The 24099-nt window shown below is 41.6% G+C and overlaps 1 protein-coding gene across 1 annotated transcript in view; it reads left to right on the top strand.

Annotated features, from left to right (window-relative positions):
- The window catches only part of kcng2 (potassium voltage-gated channel, subfamily G, member 2), a 43852-nt gene extending 20897 nt beyond the window's left edge, over positions 1-22955 (top strand). The window contains exon 3 of the mRNA XM_074613624.1: positions 21684-22955. Within this exon, the coding sequence (XP_074469725.1) occupies positions 21684-22514 (831 nt within the window). The 3' untranslated portion in view covers positions 22515-22955. The remainder of the gene's footprint in view (positions 1-21683) is intronic.
- Positions 22956-24099: the final 1144 nt, after the last annotated feature.

Genomic DNA, 24099 nt, shown 5'->3' with positions numbered 1-24099 from the left:
TTCCGGTGGGGGTTGGCCTCCGCCAGGGCTGCGCTTTGTCACCAATCCTGTTCGTGATATTCATGGACAGGATATCGAGGCGTAGTCGGGTGGAGGAGGGTTTGCAGATCGGTGTGCTGAGGATCTCATCGCTGCTTTTTGCAGATGATGTGGTCCTGTTGGCATCATCGGTCTGCGACCTCCAGCACTCACTGGATCGGTTCGCAGCCGAGTGTGACGCAGTCGGGATGAGAATCAGCACCTCTAAATCTGAGGCCATGGTTCTCAGCAGGAAACCGGTGGTTTGCCTACTCCGGGTAGGGAATGAGTCCTTACCCCAAGTGAAGGAGTTTAAGTATCTCGGGGTCTTGTTCGCGAGTGAGGGGACGATGGAACGTGAGATTGGTCGGAGAATCGGAGCAGCAGGGGCGGTATTGCATTCGCTTTACCGCACCGTTGTGACGAAAAGAGAGCTGAGCCGGAAGGCAAAGCTCTCGATCTACCGTTCAATCTTCGTTCCTACTCTCACCTATGGTCATGAGGGTTGGGTCATGACCGAAAGAACGAGGTCGCGGGTGCAAGCGGCCGAAATGGGTTTCCTCAGGAGGGTGGCTGGCGTCTCCCTTAGAGATAGGGTAAGAAGCTCAGTCATCCGTGAGGGACTCGGAGTAGAGTCCTTGCTCCTTTGCGTCGAAAGGAGCCAGTTGAGGTGGTTCGGGCATCTAGCACGGATGCCTCCTGGGCGCCTCCCTTGGGAGGTGTTCCAGGCACGACCAGCTGGGAGGAGACCACGGGGAAGACCCAGGACTAGATGGAGAGATTATATCTCTACTCTGGCCTGGGAACGCCTCGGGATCCCCCAGTCAGAGCTGGTTAATGTGGCCCGGGAAAGGGAAGTTTGGGGTCCCCTGCTGGAGCTGTTGCCCCCGCGACCCGATCCCGGATAAGCGGTTGAAGATGGATGGATGGATGGAAATTCTTGCATATTACACATTTAAATCTTATTTGTTAAATCCACACAGACAGAAATGTAAATGCACCTAACTGTTGTTTTGTGCTAGAACTATTTCTTGGCAAACAACAGCAGTGTGCAGTGACTGTGCAGAGCCACTCAAACTATTTTCAATGGAAAGTAGCTTGAAGACGTGGGCTAATTTGCGTGCACATCATTACGCAGTGATTTGCATGTCTATAAAAGATTTACATTTTAAAGGATTGGAATGATTCTCATACAATTTAAGTGAATCTACCTAACAGTTTTGTCATTAGCTGTTGTTGGTGTTCAAACTGCGATCATCCCAAATACGTATATATTCATCTAAATATTCCTGGAATTTCACACATTTTTATCCAGGCTACAGAACACTGGAGTAAACAAACCTAGATTCTTGTAAATAAAATACTAAATCAAGTGAAAAGTATTTCATCTAGAACAAAAACAAAGGAGGAAGAGTTCCACAGGCAAACACTGCAGATTAATGATTGGTTGTTTCGAACACTGATCTTCACATTCACATTTTTGATTGGACTCTTCAAGCATACTTGCCAACCTTGAGACCTCAAAATTAAGGATTTCCAAACCAAATTTGAGTTTCAAAGTCTTTGTTTCCTGCATTCTGGTGACTTTTAAAGAATAAAAATAACAAAATATACTTACTTCAATAGCATTTTTATGTTAAATACTTTAAATTTTACTTTTAATTCTCAGGAAAGAATACAGAATAATTTGACCCTTCGGCATGAACTTGCATGAATCACTGGCATAAACTTATATTCATCAGTTTTCATTCATTACCTCCGCCAAGGCCGAAGGCCGGAGGTTATGTTTTCACCAGCGTTGGTTTGTTTGTTGGTTTGTCCGTTTGGAGGATAACTCCAAAGCGACGTCTGCGCTCTCCGAGTGCACTTATAGTTCATTCATTAATTTTTTGCCCCTGCCATTTGGAGAGACTGTGCACTGCACGCCACTGTTCTCTGTGGCCGTCTACAAATGCTTGTTATAGTTAAAAGTACAATGCTTTGCAGCCAGATGAGGCGCGAGCAGCTCTCTTCCGCGTCACATTCATGCCAGGAAATGACCTATGGTGTAGCTGTATTATTGTCTGGCTGGAAACAGTAGACTTTTAGAGTTTGGGCCTTATACAAGCTGTGCAGTGCTAGAAACAGGTTGTGATAACGAAAAAGGAAAAATATAAGAAAAAATTAGATAAAATAAGTACAAAATTTGACATTAATCAGGAGAAATGCAGGAGAATTGTGACGCCGGGAGGAAACCGGGAGAGGGCGATGAAAAACGTGAGTCTCCCGGGAAAATTGGGAGGGTTAGCAAGTGTGTCTTCAAGGGAAGGGTTAGGGTTAGGGTTGCTAGATTTGTTCTTTTTTGAAGAAAAGTCACGAAAACGGTCTTAAGAGTCAGAGACAGGCTGTTTCCCCCTGTTTTCGTCTTTATGCTAACACATACTTGCCAACCCTCCCGATTTTCCCGGAAGTCTTCCGTTTTTCATTGTCCTCTCCTGGTGTCTTCCCGGGGTCACAATTCTCCCGCATTTCTCCCGATTTTCACACTTTTGTTTTACTTTTCGTTATCTCAACCTGTTTCTGGCTCTGTACAGCGTGTATCAGCCCGACTGTTTCCACTCGGACGATAAAAGAACTACACTATTGTTTCCCAGCGGAAGAGAGTTGCTCGTAACCACAGATATACTGTATATATGCTCGCGACTGGCACAGCGCGGTTTGAACTGCGCTCGCCGCACATCACAGCTTGCAGCGCCCAAGTTGCTCGACGCAGCAAAAAGCCATCGTGTTGTGATGCAAACCATTGGAAATAACGGATTTCACAGTGCAGTGGTGTTGTTGTCACGTTGTTTCTGAAAGGGCCTTCAGTCAGTGAGAGAAGGAGAGGGAAATGGAGCAAGAGAAAGAAATACTCGAGCAGAGGCAAAAATATGAAGGAATAATAATAATACAAATTGATGAATATTAATTTATGCCAGAGTTTCACACATGTTCAAGCCAGAGGGGAGAATTGTTCAGTTTTCTTTCCAGAGAATTAAATAAAAAATAAAAGTAGGCCTATTTAACATAAAAATGCTGTTGCAGTGTACTTATTGTTTTGTTGTTTTCATTCTTTAAAAGTCACCAGAATGCAGGAAACAAAATCTCTGAAACTCAATTTTTTCTGGGGGACGACCTCCACACCCCCCCGCTTTTTGGTTTTGAAATCCTTCTTATTGAGGTCTCAAGGTTGGCAAGTATGTGCTAATAGAATAACCATGTCCTGACTCCAGCTCAGTATTTAACGCACAGACATGAGACTGATATCAATCTTTTCATTTCACTCTTGGAAAGACAGGAAGCGTATTTCCCGAGATATTGAGCTTTTCCACAGTATATCCCCCCAAAGAATCTGATTATAGCAAGCACTGTATTGGCAATTAAAAAGAAATATGGCCTATAATATGCCAAAGCTGGAACCTGTTAGGTTGAAATGTCCAAAATAAAATGATGATACTCATAACTTGCAGTCTCTGGTCTCTAATTAGGTCTGAAAGTGAGAGCAGAGCTCGTCCACTTGTTGCTGCGTTTAGCTTTAATCATGTCAGAAGAGAAAATATTGCTACCTCAGGCTTTTGTTCCCACTTACTACACATGCTGTCACGGTCCGTGACAAGTGGAGCAAAAGCATATTAAAGCTGACGATGTCTCCCTCCCGAGACATTTCATGTCCGCCTTTCCCTTTGACACTTCAGAGATCCTTAGAGAGCTGCAGCTCCGGAGCGTCTTTGTATCGCGCTAATTCACCTCTTGAACGACATCAGCAGACCAGTGTATGATTAAAGAAGAACCCCGCAGCTTCCCCCTCTGTCAAAGATATGTCTTCATCAGCAGGCTGGCGGGGGAGGGGGGATGTTAGTATAAGTGTATACGCTTCAAAGGAAAAATCAATCAGGAAAACAAAGCGGATGAAAGCTGAACCAAGACCAGCTCAAGTCTCAATTTTATCTCCAATTAGGTGTCATCTGTCATTACACGCCCGTATGAACCCGCAGCTTTAATTATTTTAATCAGAAGAGCAACATGTGTGAAATCTATGTTTCAAACTCCGGACAGCTGAAAACAGTGTCATAGTGAGAGGTGCCTGAAAAAGTGAGCCTCGCTCCTCCTCATCCTCCAAGAGAACATTAGTTTGGTTCATTAGAAGTGAGAATCTGAAGCAGCCACGGGAGGCAACCCCAAAAACGCAATGGTTTATGGGTATAATGAGGTGGCTGTGTCATTCTTGGAAGAACCTAGGATAACACAGTGAAAGGAGGTAAACCGCAATCTGCCACTTCTTTTACGTATTCTTAAAACCACAATGAACACCAGAGACGGTAAATTAAAACAAAGTGCCACCCCACATGCCAAAGACTGTTAATAGGAGGTGACGCGTAATTAAAACTTTGTCCTTAAAAGTAATGTGAGTGTTTTACAACTTCTGGCTTGGTGCTTGTGCACATAAAAGCACACAAAAAAAAGGGACAAAACAACCTTTCTCATAATGGTTTAAGAAGACAAATAAAGGTGTGATCGCACTCTGTGATCTCCCCTGGTATGTTCCCAGCTGTCATGGTTGTGTACCGAGGTGACAGAATCCGCCGCGGAGCGTCTCCTCTCCTCATTACCATGTTAGGAGAAGAATTCAGCCTTGCTCGGAAAACTTATGTATGTGCTCTCTGTGTGTGTGAGTGGACTTCACTTCCTGCATTGTCTTCATTCACACTAATGTCAAGCAAAGCATTTAAGTAACTCAACACGTTCTTCTTGGATTCAGCTCCAAAGCTTTGGTGAATTGCTTTTACTAATTACCACATCTCTTCCAGTGGAGTCAACCACCCACCCCCCCCCCCCTCCCCACCACCCATTACAGAGCTTCCTAATATCCATTAGCTTTGATAGCCAGCCATTTACATCTGCACACATCCTCCCTATAATAATGAAACTAATGAAATGATCATTTCCTCAGTTACCCATATCTAGATTGTAATATATTGTGTATTTGTTATGTATCTTAATGTTTTTGAGACTTCAGTTATGGCTCCAGTGTTCGGCAGTATGAAGGCAGCAGCACTCCATGTTAGATACAATATAAAGCTTCTGTTTAGACTGTTATTTAGAGCATTTGAAATGAATTTTATTAACGTATTATTAAACCTGCAATGACTGATTTTGTTTGTGCAGTTTGGGGCAGTGGAAACGAGCTTTGAACACCACACATGTTATCACCTTTTAAGTTTACATATCATGTTATTAAACAGTTGCCAAATTACACATCCAACAGATATGAAGCAACAATAATAGCAACATTCACTTAAAGTCCTTTTTCTGGCCACTTGTTGAATTTAATCCAATATTCACTCTGCTTCTTTAGCTCTGTTTTTGGTGTTTAAAAACTCCTGAGAAAAATATCTGTCTCCAGTGTTGCCAGATTGGGCTGTTTTTTACCCAATTGGGCTACTTTTGATTAAGTTGGGCTGGGAAAAATTGCATTGGGCTGGTAGAGGAAATTTGGGCTGCTTTTGTCAACTTTTGACACGGTTTGAAAATATTGTGAAAACAATATTACCAAACAAGCTCTCCTTTTATAGCCATAGTCTGCTAAACTCTGCAGAGCACTGAGGCCCCGCCTTCGCTGCTGCACAGAGTGTCGTTCACTTGTTTATTCAAAGTTTTATTAATATTGAATGTAACGTGTGTCCAAATTGCACCAAATTTGAAAGAACACTCCCTTGGCTCCCCAACAGTACACCCGCCAAATGTGAAGTAGATCGGATCAACGGTTCTTGAGATATTTGAAGGACACACAGACAGACGGACAGAGATTCCTCTCTTTTTAGTCAGATTCACTCTCCCTCTGGCTCTGTTTTGGTCTCCACCAACTCTCGATGGAAATTTACAGGCTGTGTAGCTGCCTAATGCTACACTGTCTTCACTAACTTGGAGCTAAGTTTGTCTTTCTGCTGTTTGATGCTGGGCAGGTATAGTGTACAGTTAATTTGTAGAGCTTTTTCGCCTAAAAAAGCTGCCAAAATAGCATAAAGTTGTGGCACATAAAACCAAAACAGTGAGTTAAAAGATGCTAAAACACTTTGTAGAGCTCAGAGAAACAACAAGCAGGGACCTCTTTCACATACATATAGTCATGTAAGACGCTCAAAGCATCTCAACATTTTGATTTGCCAGTAAATGAAGTCACGTTATGAAGCTCTCAGACGTGTGGATTCCGGCCTAAATTAAATTGCACTGTGAAGCGTGAGGGCAATGCAACCTAAACCCAGGAAGCGTCTGTCTTTATGCACTCGGCCACTTGAGTTCGGGCAGAAAAATAAGTTTTTAAGGAGCCTCCCACAATGGAAAGCACTTAGACTGGCTTTCTAATCTAATGTGGCTCTTAGAGAAGCATTTGGTGGCTGAGAGGCCTTTCTATAACCCTCTCTCTCTCTCTCTCTCTCTCTCTCTCTCTCTCTCTCTCTCTCTCTCTCTCTCTCTCTCTCTCTCACACACACAAGCAAAAAACAAAAAGAAAAAACAATCTATATTACATTTCACATTTCATGGTTGCTCGTTGCACTCTCTGGATGAATAGGGGATTAAACATCTCAAGTGTTTTGTCGATTTCTTCCCTCAGAATTGCTTACTCGGTTCACATAAGCATCTTTGAAAACTGTGTTCTTGTCCCATTTATCTCCCGCGAGAGCCCCGGCTGTGGATCTAACCTTTCAGTGACTCCGCTTATGCCTCAGAGCCCTATATCCATTGTGATGTAAATCCCAGCCACTTTTAAAGTACACCCTCACCACAGCCATATATCATCACAAGGGGAACAGGGAGCCGGAGCTCAGAGGGTGTGGACGGCTGGAAGAGAAATGTGTTCAAGTGCTGTAGGAAAATAGAGAGGATTTTATAGCTGAAAATAGGAGGTGAGCATCAGTCATTCCGCCTGTCTGTTCGTTAGACGTACTGCTGTTCAGAGAAGTGTGCTATCCATCTTGATGATGATGATTTGTGTTTCTCATTCACTGTTCGATGAATGATTTCCGGTGAGTCGAGAAGCGATTAATTTCAAAGTATAAACTGTAAATCCCCAATATGGGATTATTGTCATGATTTATGCTAAAACTTTAGCAAACCTTCACTACTGTCAGTTTCAAAATGTGAAAGGTGATGTACAGCGATTGGATGAGTACCTGTTAATATTATAGTACTTTACAAGAAGCAAATGAGTAGGCAGTGTCAATTAAAATAGGGTCAGTTAAATTTTACGCTAGATTTTTTTTTTTTGAAGGCCAATATGGATGGTAATATTCAAGAATTCCGGCCATATAGAACATTTACCGGACATCTGTTTTAAATAACCATATAATAGCCTACATTTGACACAACTTGGAAATATGTTAAATGAAGAAGCAGTCTAAATTAATCAAACACGCACACACTCAAAGCGAGTGTGACGGTGGTCAAAAGTGAAAACATATTGAAAAAAATTCACAGCATGTTTTTATCTAATGAAATATTGTGCTTCAATAGCCATCAATTTATCCGATTTTTAAAATATATTTATCAATTTAAGTTTATAATTCTGTAACGAAAACAAAACCATGACATCCACCAAAAACTATATTAGGCTACTGTACCGAAAACAGTAAATTAGCTTGACAACAAGCTAGCAAACATGAAGCTGCAATCAGCGGCTGATTTGTTTTTGATGTGTGATTTATGCCTGCATTTAGTATTATCAATATATGTTTCTATATTAACATTGAACCAAATGATTTAAGTGCAATGTGAAAGGGCTAAATACCAAATTCTGCAGCTTTTAGCTCATTGTTTTGATTTTCTGGCCCACAAATTGACTGTATAGTTGAGTCCAATGGCTCTCACCAACTCCTGTACAATAGTGGTTCTCAACCTGGAGGTCGGGACCCCCAAGGGTGGTCACAAGATCATTTTTGGGGGTCGCCAGATGGTTGTGGAGAAATAAATAAAATAAGGTATCAAAAATAAAATAAGATATTTTAGACTGGGGAATGCTTTTTACATTACATCGCCTGTACCAGTGATATAATTTGCCCTTGAATAGATTATATTGTTTGTGAGAGTCAAAGTGTGCACGCACATGAGTTTCTGATGGGGGATTTCTGGCTGGTCAGGGGGAGAGAAAAAGTCACAGAACGCATCGAAAATCCACAGTGCCTAGAGCACACCTATAGGTGCTATCTGTTAAAACTAAACAAAACAGTTTTTACAATAATCACACAAAATCAGCGTGGGGGAGGCGTGTAGCTGTTTACGCCGGGCGGGGGTCACGAACACCGAGCTGATTATTCTGGGAGTTGCGACTCTAAAAGGTTGAGAACCACTGCTGTATAACACCGTCTGTTTGCTTACATGAGCAAGATTTTGAACATTTAAATTTCAGTCCAAAGACATGCAGGTTAGGTTAATTGTTGACTCTAAATTGCCCGTAGGTGTGAATGTGAGTGTGAATGGTTGTCTGTCTCTATGTGTCAGCCCTGTGATGGACTGGCGACCTGTACCCCGCCTTCGCCCAATGTCGGCTGGGATCGGCTCCAGCCCCCCCGCGACCCCTAACGGGATAAGCGGTTGCAGATGAGGATGAGGAAATTTTAAATATTTGAAGACACTAAAAGTTAGTATTGGCTGCACTCAGCCTGTAAAAATAAGGCTTAAGGTTGAAGACTAAATATTGCTTTGATTACATTACCCCACTACTGCCTTTATATCTAAATCCCATTCTGACTGACTTTAACAACTGCTCGGGCTAAATTCCAGCGTTTACCACCACAGGCCTTTGAGACCTTTAACTGTTAACTGGCTGGTGCATCGCCATTTGGTTTCTGGATTAATCGAGAAATCTACAAAAACTGAGAGTAAAAGAGGTTAAATAATTATTTCTTTAGCCCGTTGGTTACTTACTGCTAATAGATAAATGCTCCAGTTGTGCTCGCTCTAATTGCTCCTCCCCGCGGAGCTGCAAGCACACCCAGCTGAACAGCCTCTCAACACATGAAGAGGGAACATAATTGACTTTAATATTAGAAAACGTTTCCCCCGTTACCATAGAAGCATTTGCATTAGTAAACATTTGCAGCTAGAGCAGTCGGTCTGCCATTAACTGAAACACTGTCCAGTAATACCCAATATTTAAAAAAAATGATTTCTTCCAGTGTAACCACAAAGGAAGCACTTTGCAGTGTGGAAAGCATGAAGGATATTGACTGATGATTCTCCGGGAATATGAGGGTACAGTTGTGCCAAAATCTAATCAAAACATGGAGAGTCCCAGGAGATTGAGCTTTCAAGTCGTGTCCAAATGTTCTGCTCAAGTGGAATATCAACTGTAAATAAACAAAACTAGATGTTAAAACTTTTACTCATTTACTCCCTCTCTGTTGTGCATCAGTTATAGTCGTGTTTATTAACTAACTGTTCAACAAGCACACAGTTCGGTTTGTATTGCAGTTTATGGGTCACGGTTTCGGTTGTGTTTTGCCCATTAGGGAGAGTAAAAACCATACCCATTTCCAACGTGTTTAACTTCAAAACATATAAATAGATGATAGTAATTAATGATATATCTATATTATAGGGCTGTGCAATTAATCTAACTTCAATTTTGGCTTCCAACGATTATGAAAACAAGATAATCAACATGTCTTGAGTTATAAATCCAGCGCAGCCCTTTCCTTTATGGCAGTGCCCTTTCGGCGGGTCGGGGACGGACGCTCCCTGGCGCTGGCCGGCCCTCGCCGGGCGTGTTTCCTTTGTAGCGGTGTGCCACGACTGGCTATATGTCGGCTTGGAAAGGTCCGGGATGAAGATGCCGCTTTACAGCACCCTGAAACACGGACCCCGGCTCGTTTACCAGGCTTTGTGAGGACTTTTAAAGCCGTTTCATCACAATTAATATCTACGCAACCAATGTGTTTATGATTAAATTGTTTACTAGAGCACAAAGTTCCCTCAAAAACCTATTAATTTTGCTCTCAAAATGCACCACATTGATGGATTTAACTTTAAAATGTAAGCTACAAACTTTTCTTTCTAAATGGTTGATGTTTCCAAAGTCAATGAGTAAAGCGTGTTACATAATTGTGATCTCAATATGGACCAAAATAATGGTGATTATGATTTTTGCCATAACCGAGCAGCTCTACTAACTTAAATGACGCCGTAACACTGATTTCATACATGAAATAATGTAGGCTACTTAATGATCAAGTAGGCGTATGTTCAGATAATTGTCTCTGGCATCTCATCAAATAATTAGCAGGCCTGTATTTGATAGCGGTGCAATGGTTCAACAAGCCCATAGTTCAGTTTGTACGTCATCAAATGTTTCGTCTTTTTACGGTTTCCTAATATTAACATAGGGGGGGGGGCAGAGAGAGGGAGTGAGAGAGAGCACACACTTGTCAGGCAACAGCCGTCAATGTCGATGGTACTTTAGATTAGGTTAGATCAGATGAAACTGTAATGTCCCCCATGGGGAATTTGGATTGTCACAGCAGCAGAGAACAGGATATAAATAACAGTGTATGGGCCTGCAGTGTAATGACACCGTGTTCCTGTTGTTGCAGGTTGAAGTGGATCAGCTATTCAGCTATACCATTAGCAGGTGTACAGACGGAACAATGAATTAATGTGTCCAGAGGTGCAAATAAGCAGTGCAGGCTATTAGCAAAGCAGGTTAGTTCCCGGTAACATGCATTAAAGGTCCCATATAATAAAAAAGTGAGATTTTTTTTATTATCAAGCAGGCTTAAGTCCTATATAAATACTGTGAAAGTATCGAAACGCTCAATCCACAGCGAAATACACACAGCCCGTATTCAGAAACTCTGCATTTGAAACAAGCTGTCAGGATTTCTGCCCATTCGTGATGTCACAAAAATACAATATTTAGACCCTTTACACAGATTTAAACGTAAACATTCTAAATGTGTCCCAGTTTATTTCCTGGTTGCAGTGTATGTGAATGACATCAGCTGACAGGAAGTACACATGGACCCAAGCTGTTGCCTAGCAACGCAATTCTGTTGCAATTCCGTCAAAATGCGCTAAAACGGAGCGTTTAAGACAGAGGGTAAACACAGGCATATTCAGACAGACAGTATGAGGAAAATAAAGTTTTTTTTTAACATTACAGCATGTAAACATGTTCTAGTAGAAACATAAAATACAAGTATGAACCTGAAAATGAGCATAATATGGGACTTTAAGGTGTGTAAATGAGTGTTTAAAGAGGGAAGAGCATGTATTCTAAAAGCTTTGCGAAAGATTGGGGATTGCAGATTGAAAGGGAATAAAATATTCTGGTCCAGCAAAGTTCAGAACGCATCTGCCATAAAATTCTGCTGCCCTCTCTAAAGAACCGGCCGTAATAAATACATATTGACAAGCAACAAACTGCTTGGGCCGAGGCATTGCTTGTGTGTGTGTGTGTGTGAGTTATAGCAGTGTTTTCAGCCATATCGAAAAATAAATAAATTAAAAATGATTAAAGATTTGGATCGGTCTCCATTGCGGTTGTGGATTAGACCTCTCTTTCTTGCCAAAGTTGATGTTTATTAAAAAGTTCCAGAGAAAGTAATCACGCTTATGTAATTATTGAGTTTGAGCAGAACACTTTGCTTGTTAATCACGATTTCTGTATCGTAATCACACAGACGTACTGACGACATTCATCAAAACATGGCTGAGGAGCGACTGATGAGATGATTTTATTTGGTCATTTTGAGAAATGATTAGACACACAGCAGGTCACTAAGCTATTAACTTAGTGGGAACATCCGTGTTATTTGTTATAATTTGTGTAAAATGACTCGAGCGAGCTTCTCTCTGCTCAGATTTCTCCCCGAGGCAGGTTTCTCTGTAATGTGCCAGATTTGCTGTCTCCTTTTCCCTAGGCAACTTGCAATAATCTCAAACCCATCATTCAATGTCACAGATTTTTACACTGAATGAAAGTCATTTCAAGGTTGTTGGGAGAAGAATTAACACGAGGATAGAGAAATATACTTGACTGACTGTCAAGTGTTTAGATAAGCAGTAGACATGCATGAGGCCCTGTGCTGACGGTGACATGCGGCATGTTACACACTCTAAGTATTAATGGTTATTGAGTACGTTGTTAACTGTGGGGGGCAGGAGCTTATCCCAGCATGCACTGTGTGAGTGGCAGGAGGAAGCCATCAGTCATTTACACGGTTATAAATAGACGGACAAATATATTTCCTCTATGGGTTATGTCAGAGTTTCCAATTCCCCGAAACCGCAAGAAATTAAATAAATCTTGCCTGTGGAAATGAAACATTGTGAAAGCATTTGAGTTGAGCAACCATGTGTTCATTAACTTTGCAATTATCTTTTAGCTGTGCACAATTATTACCTCGCATACCGCATAAAGATAAAGAAAGTCACACCCATAGTAACGTTCCGATAGGGTAGGTATAGTCCCTAGTTTTCAGCTGGTCCAAAGCAAAATATCTCAACAAATATAGGATGGACTGCCATGAAATGATGTAACCTACAGCCCGACATGATCCCCAGAGGATGACTTGTAATAACTTTTGGTAATTGCCAAATCTAGCGTCATCTAACAATAACAAATAACAAATACAAGTACCTGCAAAACATAATTCACATGATGACATCCACATTCACAAACACCTCGGCTGTACTTTTTGTTCGGTGGTAATTAGCAAATGCTTACACACTAAATTAAAATGGTGAGAATGGTAAATGAAAAAAAAATACATTTCCTAAATGATTACAAATTTGGATCGGTCTCCACGGCGGTGGTGGAATTAGACCTCTCTTTATTGCCAATGTTGATGTTTATTAAAAAGTTCCAGAGAAAGTAATCACGCTTATGTAATTATCGAGTTTGAGCAGAATACTTTGCTTGTTAATCACGATTCTAATAAACATCAGTAGGGCTGCAACTAATGATTATTATGATTATTATGATTAATGATTTGTTGATTAATCTGTCGATTATTTTCTCAATTAGTGTTTGGTCTATAAAATGTCAGAAAATGGCCGATCAGTGTTTCCCAAAGCTCAAGATGACGTCCTCAAATGTCTTGTTTTGGCCACATATAAATCTACCGGGTCGGGATCCCATGCACGCTTGCTTATGCGCGCTTATCGCGCTCGCGTGTGGCTGGAGTCTCTGCTCCTCTGCCTGCTTGCCTTCACGCACACACTGCGCGCGTTCTCGCTCCACCTCACGTTCATGCGCGCTCACTCCACACTGCAGAAGACTTCGTAGCTCTGAGAATATCTAGTGAATGTACAGTGGACGTTTGTGTAGAAATAACTGCTGTAGCTCCTCCAGACCAACAGATGTTTCCCGTGTCTTGTGAAGTGAAGGGGCTCCGCAGAGAGAAACATTATCGCCTCCGACCGGGTGCCGGAGGGAGACACCGGCACCCGGTCGGAGACGATAACGTTTCTCTTCCTGCTAGCCAACACTAGGATCAGCATTGATTCATGGAGAGACCTTCGTCTGGTCAGCTAACATTACTGCCAAGCAGGTGAAATATAGAGTGATATTGTGGTTTTAGCTGACTTGTGTCGAGCTCACTGTTTTGAGCGATGCTCGTTCATGTATATGTAGAGCAAGCAAGCGCGAACCCGACGCTGACTTTCGTTGACTTAACGGCCACAGGTGTCGCTGTTAACAAGCAATTCTGAAAGTTACAAACAGTCCCTTTAAAAAAATGCTCAAACCGATTAATCGATTATCAAAATAGATGGTGATTAATGAGTTGACAACTAATTGATTAATTGTTGCAGCTCTAAACATCAATATTTCAAAATTGTCATTGTTAGTATGCTGCCATCAGCATTTAGCATTTAGCAACTGATGTGCCTACTACTGCCAATGTCTCTCTCAACTACTGTTTGATATACAGTCCCGAAGGCTTTCCATTCAAAAGCTTAGGGAAGCCAGACGTGCATTCGCCAAATCAGTCTTCATTCCTGAAGCCTTTTCTTGTGTAAAACCAAAACATACTGTTTGAACATACTCCAAACTTAAAGGATAACTACACCTCCAAATTCTGCTAGAACACTTCCTCCAACAGAGGAGTGAGGGAGGAGTGAGGGAGCATGTGGTGATGCGGTGTGTATGTTGTGGAGGCTGCATCAGACAGTGTGAGTGTCTTTGTGCGGGATATAGTATAGTATGCATATAGTGTGGCCGTAACCCTGCTGTTTCTCACAGATACTGTTCGTCAGCTCTAAATATCTTGTTAAACTCTGAATATAGCACAGTCACCGGGGGCCCATATGTCGTGTTTACTGCCATAGAGGAGGAATAAATATCTTGTTCATGTACAGCATCGTGTCTCCGCTGGTGCTTATGAAGCTTGATAATGCACGTCTGGTTAACTCCCTGTAACTGTCTCCCAGTAAATAAGACATTCCCAAAAGGGGCTAGTGTCGACGCTTAGTCTACATACATTTTGTATAATATCTCTCTCTCTAAAACTGCAAAATCTTGGAAAGTGTATAAATAACCTTACCATTTTAGCGTAGTATTTTGGTTTTCAACTGCTACAAGTTCTCATTTACCATCACGTAGTGTATGTTGAAGTTTTAGCATGATACTGATCCACACCAGGATGAGTGAGGTGTCTTTGTGTAAAGAATGTAGGAAGCAGAAATGAGGCGAGGTAAAAGCAAGTCGTCTGTTTCTATATGAATTGACCTCATCAGCCGCACCAACTGTTGGTAATAGAACCCTTTTCATCCTGTACTGTATGTAACTGGTTTCAATCTATTTAAATATTTATGACTGAGCACAACCTGTCCGGCAGATGATCACTTCATATGTGAGAACATTCAATTATGTCAAAATAAGACTTTCTCTTTTTTTAGACACATGCAATTTATTTTTTCTAAAAGTGAAACCTAGGCTGTGTTCGAAGTCACTCACTACTCACTCACAGAGCTTGCTATTTTGTCGTGCTGTCTGAATGTATAGTGAGAATTATTATACCCTATATAGTGGACTCAAAGTGTCCCACAATGCGTCGTGAAAAGTAGTGGACAACAAAGGTCACTAACTGAGAACATTATACCATCATGCATTGCGGTGAAGGAAAAATGGCAGACAGACGATGAGACTTACTGAAAGAGGCTGGGACACGGGTCTTAAGCTATGGGGTATGAGTGACACATGCGAAGTGTAACTGGAGCTGTGGTCGTGCGTTGCTATTTGCTCAAATGTGCGGGCCAGATTTTACTGTGCATGTGTTTTGCCCCAATGATATGACACAATGATGATGCGTGACATCTCCTCTTTTCACCCTCCTTGACAGACGAGAGGAAAGAGAGCGGCGCGATTGAGACAAATCCATGAGTTGTGGCCCGAAAATAATGTATTTAATGTGAGCAGAGCAGCGCATCACAAGAAAAACGGCGACAAAGTACTTTGTATTTATTCATTTTGGGGAATACTCTTATTGCCCCCACATTCACAACTGCCGTTAATTCTTAACGTTCACAATAAAAGCCGTAGATGCTCCATCACTGCTTACCAGGGGGAACTTAAAGCTGAAGTAGGTGAGATTGGAGCAAATATGATTTAAAAAAGTTATTTTTATAAAACGGTCGCTATATCGTGACAGTAGTAGATGAAACAGGTAACCTGAAAAAAATCATGTGCCTCTGTGTCCTCCGGTGCTCCTAACGGCATGCAAGATTACACAGACCAGAGGAAAACAAGCAGTAAGAGCTGATCTGAGGTTTGCTGAGATGAGAGCCGGCTGTCAATCACTCCAACCAAATGCTCAAACTAGGCAGCGCTGATCAAATATGAATCAATATTCTGTTACTGTAATGCCTATTTCTCACCTCAAATGTTTTCAGAATCATCTTGTAGTGCACGGTTTTGCTGTAAAATGAGAAAGTTTGTGACGCCACCGCCATTGTGAAATCTGGTGAAGGAACGCCAAGTTCCGGTCACATGACCGGAGCACAGCCAATAGGAACGCTCTCTCAATGAAATGACCTGTGATTGGTCAAAGTCTCCCGTCGCAGGCTAGATTTTCTAAAGCCTGAAAACAGAGCCATGAGGAGGAGCAGAAGTCTAGTTTTCTCTCAGAGCACTTGAATTACAATATGCTGAAATGTTATTATGGAATTTGTGCCCAATGATGCCAAAAATATACTGCCTACTGTCACTTTAAATTCCCTCTGAGCATTTCGCTTAAGGGCCAACTCTAAATAATTGCTCAAATATGTATTTATCACACACAAAAAATACATGTCAGTATTCATAATGGATAGTCTTTGATGTAGATCTGGCATGTTTTAATTGTGTGACAGCAATGACTTAATTAACAGGGCAGAGAAAATCCAATCCAATCCAAATGTATTTATAAAGCACATTTAAAAACAACAAAAGTTGACAAAGTGCTGTACAATTATAAAAAAAAAAAAGAAAAAAAAAAGAAACAGTAAAACCAATTTAAAACCAATAGGACATTAAATTAATAAAAGCGTTAAGACCAATTTGAAAGGAAAAAGGATTAAAAAAGGGAACTCTCATGCCGAGCCAAAAGCCAAGGAATAACAGTGCGAATGAATGAAGTGTGAATAAAAATGACCTGAGTAATGTCCGAAAGTGTTTTTTCATTTCAGCAATGCACATGAAACCTGCCTTGGTTGAGGTCTGCGCTCTCCAGGGTGCACTTCCAGTAGTGCATACGATCATAAATCTGCCATCTCTTCTTATAGAGGGAAATTGTACTTGCTTGACCTTAAAACCCTGAAAATTCACACACAATCACGTTATTGTACTGTAACAAGATTCTTGCTTTTTGAAGAAGCATATTACAGTAAGATGGTGTCTGGAAGTGTTGAAACTCAATCTGGCCGGCAGAACAAACACACAGACACTCAGTACACACAGCAGAGCCCAGCGAGGTGAATAAATGAATCCATTAAAAGCATGGGTGTGCCGAAGATACGACCAGCTCGGCACTTGAAGAGCGTCTGTTTGTGAATCATACCCACTCCAACTTATCTGTGGGGATCAGAGGTTATCCGCCACCGCCGCCTCCTTCATTGTTTGGTTTACATGTGTTGTCTTCAGCATGTGACAGGGTCAGAGTCTCCTGATCGCTGAGACGGATAATTGTGTGCTTTTAATTTGATCCTTCTGAGTGCTTCTGCCTGCATCGGAGGCTTTTCCGTGTGGAGAACGGTGCAGGAGGGGAGTGGAAAATGCACTCAGCCAGAAAGCCTCTGACGGAGAACAAAACAAATACGCTGGTCAAATTCAAGAAAAAGGACAGCATCAGTTGCAAATGTGTCACAGACAGACAGTTGGACTCTCTTGTGGACGCAGACTGACAGAGGAGTTTTGAAACATACTGGTTAACATGTGAAAAACGAGTGAGCTCCTTAAGGATTTGGACAGTTTTTGTTTTGGCGTCAGACTCGTATTACTTTGGATGTGAAATGACAGCATGTGGTTAGAGGGCGGATTTCAGCTCTAATTTGAATCACTCCGCTGTAACAGCAGAGCGTCAAGATTGCCATGTGCTGCGGCGCTTTAATGGCCCCGCTGATGCCAAAACTGGTATAAAGAAAAAACACTTTGCATGAGGACTCAAAAGTGGATTAATAACCACAGACATAATGCGTATAATTGAGGTTCGAGAGAGGAACAGAGAATATGATACTGACGATATGAAACTGAATAGACCTTTTCAAACTTGACAACAAGCCCATCTGTATTTCCTGCTGCAGTGTTTGTTAATGAAGGAGCTGACAGGAAGTAAACTTGGACCAAAGCTGTTCCCTAGCAACAGATAAAAAGGCAATTAAAAGGTCTATAGAGAGGCTGTTTTACTAAATATAAAAATATTTAGTAAAGTACTGTTGCCTCTATAATCTATCCAAATGTTTTTGGCATTCTGAAATGGGAAAATATGAACAAAAATGTATTTATTTATTTTTAAATTTCTGGTCCAATTCAGCTTAAAATTGCCTCAAAGTGTATCTGACAGTCTGTGCTCTTAACCTCGTAGTTACTTTATCATTTCACAATTTCAAAATAAGATCATGAAGTGCTTGTTAGCAGCTGGTCAGGGACCTATGGAGCTGTGCCGAGGCAGAGAACTGACTCCCTATAGGTCATTTTAATTTAACTGTGAACTTCAGCCAATGGAGACTTTCTGACAAACAGCAAATACAATTCTATATGTCCTTATGTTATTCTCTGCTTTTACTCCTCAGTAAGCAGAATGTGTAATTAAACTAAAGTTTCTATACTATAGATACACTTTATCTGAGTGGGAGGCGGATGTAAATGAGCCTCCATTACTACTGTGGCAACTCACTTGTAAACCCACACAATCATTGTGATGTAAAGAAAGGATTTTACTTTTTAACTGCTCAGCTTTTGCTCAGAATAATCTCCAAGAGATCCTGTAGAATCTGTTATATGATATAGTCATTGAAAATGCAATTTAAATAAAGGTTTTAATCCAACAGTACTAACAGTCTACAGCCTTGCTAGCGCCTCTGAGGCTGTTACTTTAGCTAAATAGTCGACTTGTTGTGTTTCCGGTCCACAACCTCTACTTCTTCTTCTTCTTCTACTACTACCTTTACTGGCGGATAACAGCCATGCAGCCTATAACGCCAACTTCTGACCAAACTACGCTGTAGCCAAGTTTGTTCGCTCCAAGCCCGTAGATATTAATGCGCCTAATTCACATTTCTTTTTTTGTGACATTGCAAAAGAATTTCCTTGACAGTTGAAATACGGCTATTGTCGCCCTTAGAGCCATGCCACTATATGATTAGCTGTAAAGCTAGAGTCCCGTTGTGATGACTGTCTGCAGAGGGCTGCTGCTGGCCCGCAGATGTCTTGTTAACTGTGTATGGATATGTTTCCAGGTCAAAATTGCACTTTCAAATTTTCGGATTCTTATTGAATGACGCATTTTATCTGATTACAATGTAAGAAATCCTGGATTGGAAATCATTGATTTTCTATAATAATATATAAGCTCCTGTAGCACATAAAGCTAGCTGGCATTTAACTACTACACAGCACTTTCACATCCACACCGTGGAGGTCAGACAGAACTAGTATTTTGTAGACTTTACATTCAGTAAATGGGAAGGTGCTTCATCTGTCAGAGGAGGCGATTTACGACCGTGATCAACCAAAACAGCTTGGCTTTTACTGTCAGTGGAAAGGCGTTCAGATTATTTCTGCCACCTCAGTACTAAAGAACATAACACATAAATCTGACGGCAGATACCACTTTTGATTACGACGACTACTTTTCAGTGACCATGGAGCAGTTTATTGCTGCAGCTGCTGCTGCCGTGTGAAAAACTGCAACTCCATATGTGCCGATCAGAGATTTACATGGTCCTAATGGGTTTAGCAAGTTTGAGGTCTCTAGGGCAAAAAACATGCTATATGCAAAACTAAGTGTATACTCTGAAAAATGCATGAGAGGACTTCCTTTTCTGTGAGGGCAGTCAGTTGGAATGACGTCTCCATGGCAGCAGAGCTGTTGACTGAGCAAACACTAAGGGGAATGTTTTGCTTATATCTTCACGCTTGCTCACGTTCACACCTGGAGATGACCTTTACACCCACAGTGTATGTATCTGTATCCCTAATGGATCGCTAATGTCATCATATGCTTCCACACAGCCTCAAAAGTCTTGAATATCTGAGCCATGAAAACACAACAAGGGGAGTGTGTCTGAGGAGATTCAAGATGTTTTAGAGATATACCTATTTCACAGTATTATACGACATTTCAAAGAGGAAAGATTTAAAAGTTTTAAAAGAGAAAGTTTTCCACAAAATCTAATTAATCCGCACATAATTAACTGACACACATAAAGCAAAGGATATTTTTTTGTAATTAATAACACTTGAGTAAATGCAGAAAAATGAAATGCACACTTTTTTTTCAGTCTCCTCCAGGGTTGACTTTGACTTAATAACCAAGTAATCTCTTATAATTATATTTTAAAATATTTATGAACGCTATTTCAGCAGTCTTGAAAAAATAGATTATCATTAAAAGAGAGAATATTTCAGCTGTGGTAGTGTTAACCCTCATCCTAACTGGGTTCCCCACAGACCCCAGAGGTTTACTTTCTGTCGTATCTCACAGGTCATTTATTCTTTTGTTCCAATTTTTCATGACTTTGTCAATCAGATTGTTCCTAATGACTACATATCATTGTTAACTGTTTTTCTTTTAATTAGTGCTTTTTAGAGACCAATGTATTGGGGTCCCCTAAGCACTCAAAAAGTTAAAATAGATAAAATAGAATAGATAAAATGTTTGCCATGGGTCCTAAATTAAATTATCACACACTATCAGGGGGGTAGGGGTCAGTCATTTTGAAGGAGACAGACAGATGCGACAGACACAGATTTACTCATGTGCTCTGTCTATTTTCAATTTACACAATATGCAAATTAAATGTATATTTCCAAAAAATAATAATAATAATTTTTTTCTTCTTGAGATGACAATAATTACATAACTAATAATGTTTTGAGAAGAAATAAGTTAACATTTTGTTTCTTACAGTAGTTTAATCTGTGCATGTTAAATGGGTTGGTAGGATGACGGTTAAAGTAAATATTTTTGGCATCATTGGGCAAAAATTCCATAATAACCTTTCAGCATATTGTAATTCAAGTGTTCGGAGAGAAAACTAGACTTTTGCACCTCCACATGGCTCTGTTTTCAGGCTTTAAAAAATCTAGCCCGTGAGCCCTTTCAGAGAGAGAGCGTTCCTATTGGCTGTGCTCCAGCTGGTGGGCAGTGCTTGATATTTCCTCAACAGATCTCAAAGTGGCTGCCGGGTCACAAACTTTTTACAGCTAAACCGTGCACTACAAGATATTTCTGAAAACATGTGAGGAGAGAAATAGGCATTACATTAACAGAATATTGATTCATATTTGATCAGCGCTGCCTAGTTTGACCGTTTGATCAGAGTTTGTGAGTGATTGACAGCTGCTCAGAGACGTCAAGACTCCAGCTTGTCTCTAATTGGTTGTTTTCCTCCGGTCTGTGAAATCTTGCAGATGCCAAAAGGAGCACCGGAGGACACAGAGGCACATGATTTGTTTTCATATAACCTGTCTCCTTTAATCATTTTTGATTTGCTCCATTTCTACCCACTGCAGCATTAAGAAGCCACAGTGTAGGTTTATCCATGACTGACTCCGGTGAGACAGTTAATTATATACGTAACATCGTCTGCACGGCTCCAGCTTCCACCTCTTGATCACTCGGGTTTGATGTGCGAGTCAGTGGAGTTTACTGAATGAGATAATCAAAGCCTTTAGTTTTACACATCATGAATCTTTCAGCACCTTCTCTTTCGCGTTTTGTTCAGTCACCTTTTTGTTGTGAGATCAAACGCGTCAACCTTCGCTGTCAATGACGAAACCACGAATCAAACAGCAGGCTTTGAAATACATTCTTAATCACTGACTTCATGCGACCTTTTCCAAAGCACTTTTTGGAGTTCATAGCTCACATCACACACTGAAAGGCTGTTGCGTAATGTAACACAACCCTTAATGTCTGTCTTTATGTGCTTTTTTTTTCTTTCCTCTGCAGGGTGAGTGCTCCCAGAGGTGCTATAACATCTTTGTGCTGGAGACGGTGTGCGTTGCCTGGTTCTCCCTGGAGTTCACGCTGCGCTTCATTCAGACGCAGAGCAAGTGTATGTTCCTGCGAACGCCTCTGAACCTCATCGACGTGGTGGCCATCCTCCCCTACTACATCACCCTCATTGTGGACTCTCTGTCAGTCGGAGGGAAATCCGCGGGCACGGGGAACAACTACCTGGAGAAGGTGGGGTTAGTTCTCAGAGTCCTGCGAGCTCTACGGATCTTTTACGTGATGAGGTTGGCCCGCCATTCCTTAGGCTTGCAGACGCTCGGTCTGACGGTGAGGAGGTGCACGCGTGAGTTCGGCCTGTTGCTGCTGTTCCTTTGCGTGGCCATGGCTCTTTTCTCCCCGCTGGTGTTCCTAGCCGAGAGCGAGTTGGGCGCCAAGCAAGAGTTCACCAGCATCCCCGGTAGCTACTGGTGGGCCGTCATCTCCATGACGACAGTCGGCTACGGAGACATGGTGCCCAGAAGCATCCCCGGCCAGGTGGTGGCGCTCAGCAGCATCCTGAGCGGCATCCTCCTCATGGCCTTCCCCGTCACGTCCATCTTTCACACCTTCTCTCGCTCCTACTTGGAGCTGAAGGAGGAACAGATCCGGGCGCTGAGGCAGAAGCCCGACTCGCAGGACAGCACCAAGTCCCAGAACAGCGAAGACTCTCAGGAGACGGACAGCTACCACGGCATCACAGAGGCCGCAGCCTCGTCCATGCAGCGGAGGAAGTCTATGGCGGCTCACAGGGCTGCTGAGATTAGAGCGGCGTCTATGAAAACTTAGCGGCTTTGTCGGGTCTGCGTTCGAGCTGCAGCCCCGGGAGGCCGTGACGCCCGGTGCTGGGACTGCCAAGTTGACAAGCTGCAGGATTGTGAGCAGGGAGGAGATTTTCTTCCCTGGAGATTGAGGCCTCTGCTTTGATCGTGTGAAAGCGCCTTGTGCACCAGAGTGTATCTGAGTTTCTTAAGTTTTACAGAGGAACTTCAGACGTCTTTTTTTTTTCCACAAATTTGACTTGAAAAGATTAAACAGCCGGTCAAATGAGATTTAAAAAAGTGACATTACTGGCACTGACTGCGATTCAGACTTGAGATAAGTCTGAGCAAAAAGGGAAATCTAACACCAAAACATCACACGTTGTTATTCAGACCTCAGACTAATAATTAATGTTCCTCATGTAGCTGCATTTGAGAGGATTGTCTGAAATAAAGGTCTTTGCTGAGATGTCAGACATAATTTATTTATTATTGATGTGCAATATCATCTCCATCTACTCTGTATTGTATTTGACCTTACCAAATACCTAGGGCTCTGCTTTATAAGGTACACACACACACACACACACACACACACACACACACACACACACACACACACATCATGAGGTCAGTACATTCATTTGCGGTGAAGCAGAGCTAATTAATCTCCAGCATGATAACACAACAACTCATTTATCTGTCAAAGGGCTACATGTATGCAGTCGGTTGGGAAGTTTTGTTCATTGGCAAATGACAAGAGGATTGGTCTCACTCTGTCTGGTGCCCATGCTGGTGCTTGTAGTTAATTAGTTTTGGAAGTACGCTCATTAACTTTTATCAAAGTATCAAACGTTTCAGCAAAGTTGGTTTTAGTTGTTGCCTTGTTAAAAATGGGGATGTTGGCTGATAACAGCCTCTTATCCAACATGTTCTCATACCAACTTATCACATACTGACGCTTTTCGGTTGCAGTAAAAACGTGCTCAACAGTGTGAATTTAACAAAAAACACTTGCTTAGGTTTCGTCACCAAAACCACTTAGTTAGGTTTAGGAAAAAAACACGTTTGGGCTTAAAACTACTACGTTTGTGCAGTGAAAATGTGACTTAACGTTGTGAATACGGGAAACGAACAAACAGCTGATTGTAACCTAAAAGTGAGACTTAAAGCTGAAGTAGGCGAGATTGGAGCAAATATGATTCAAAAAAGTTATTTCTATAAAACGGTCGCTATACCGTGACAGTAGTACATGAAACAGTCAACCTGAAAAAAATCATGTGCCTCTGTGTCCTCCGGTGTCATCTGGTGTCCTCCAGTGCTCCTAACGGCATCTGCAAGATTTCACCGACCGGAGGAAAACAAGCAGTAAGAGCTGATCTGAGGTCTGCTGTCCAGCTGCCGTCTATGAGAGCCGGCTGTCAATCACTCGCGAACTCCAATCAAACGGTCAAACTAGACAGCGCTGATCAAATATGAATCAATATTATGTTAGGTTAATGCCTATTTCCCTCCTCAAATGTTTTCAGAATCATCTTGTAGTATACGGTTTAGCAGTAAAATGAGAAAGTTTGTGATGCCGCCGCCGTCATTGTGAAATCTGGTGAAGGAAC

This window comes from Sebastes fasciatus, chromosome 17, assembly GCF_043250625.1.
Source record: "Sebastes fasciatus isolate fSebFas1 chromosome 17, fSebFas1.pri, whole genome shotgun sequence".
NCBI classification, from domain to species: Eukaryota; Metazoa; Chordata; class Actinopteri; order Perciformes; family Sebastidae; genus Sebastes; species Sebastes fasciatus.
Note: the sequence above shows the minus strand (reverse complement) of the source record. Positions and strands in the feature narration are given on the sequence as shown.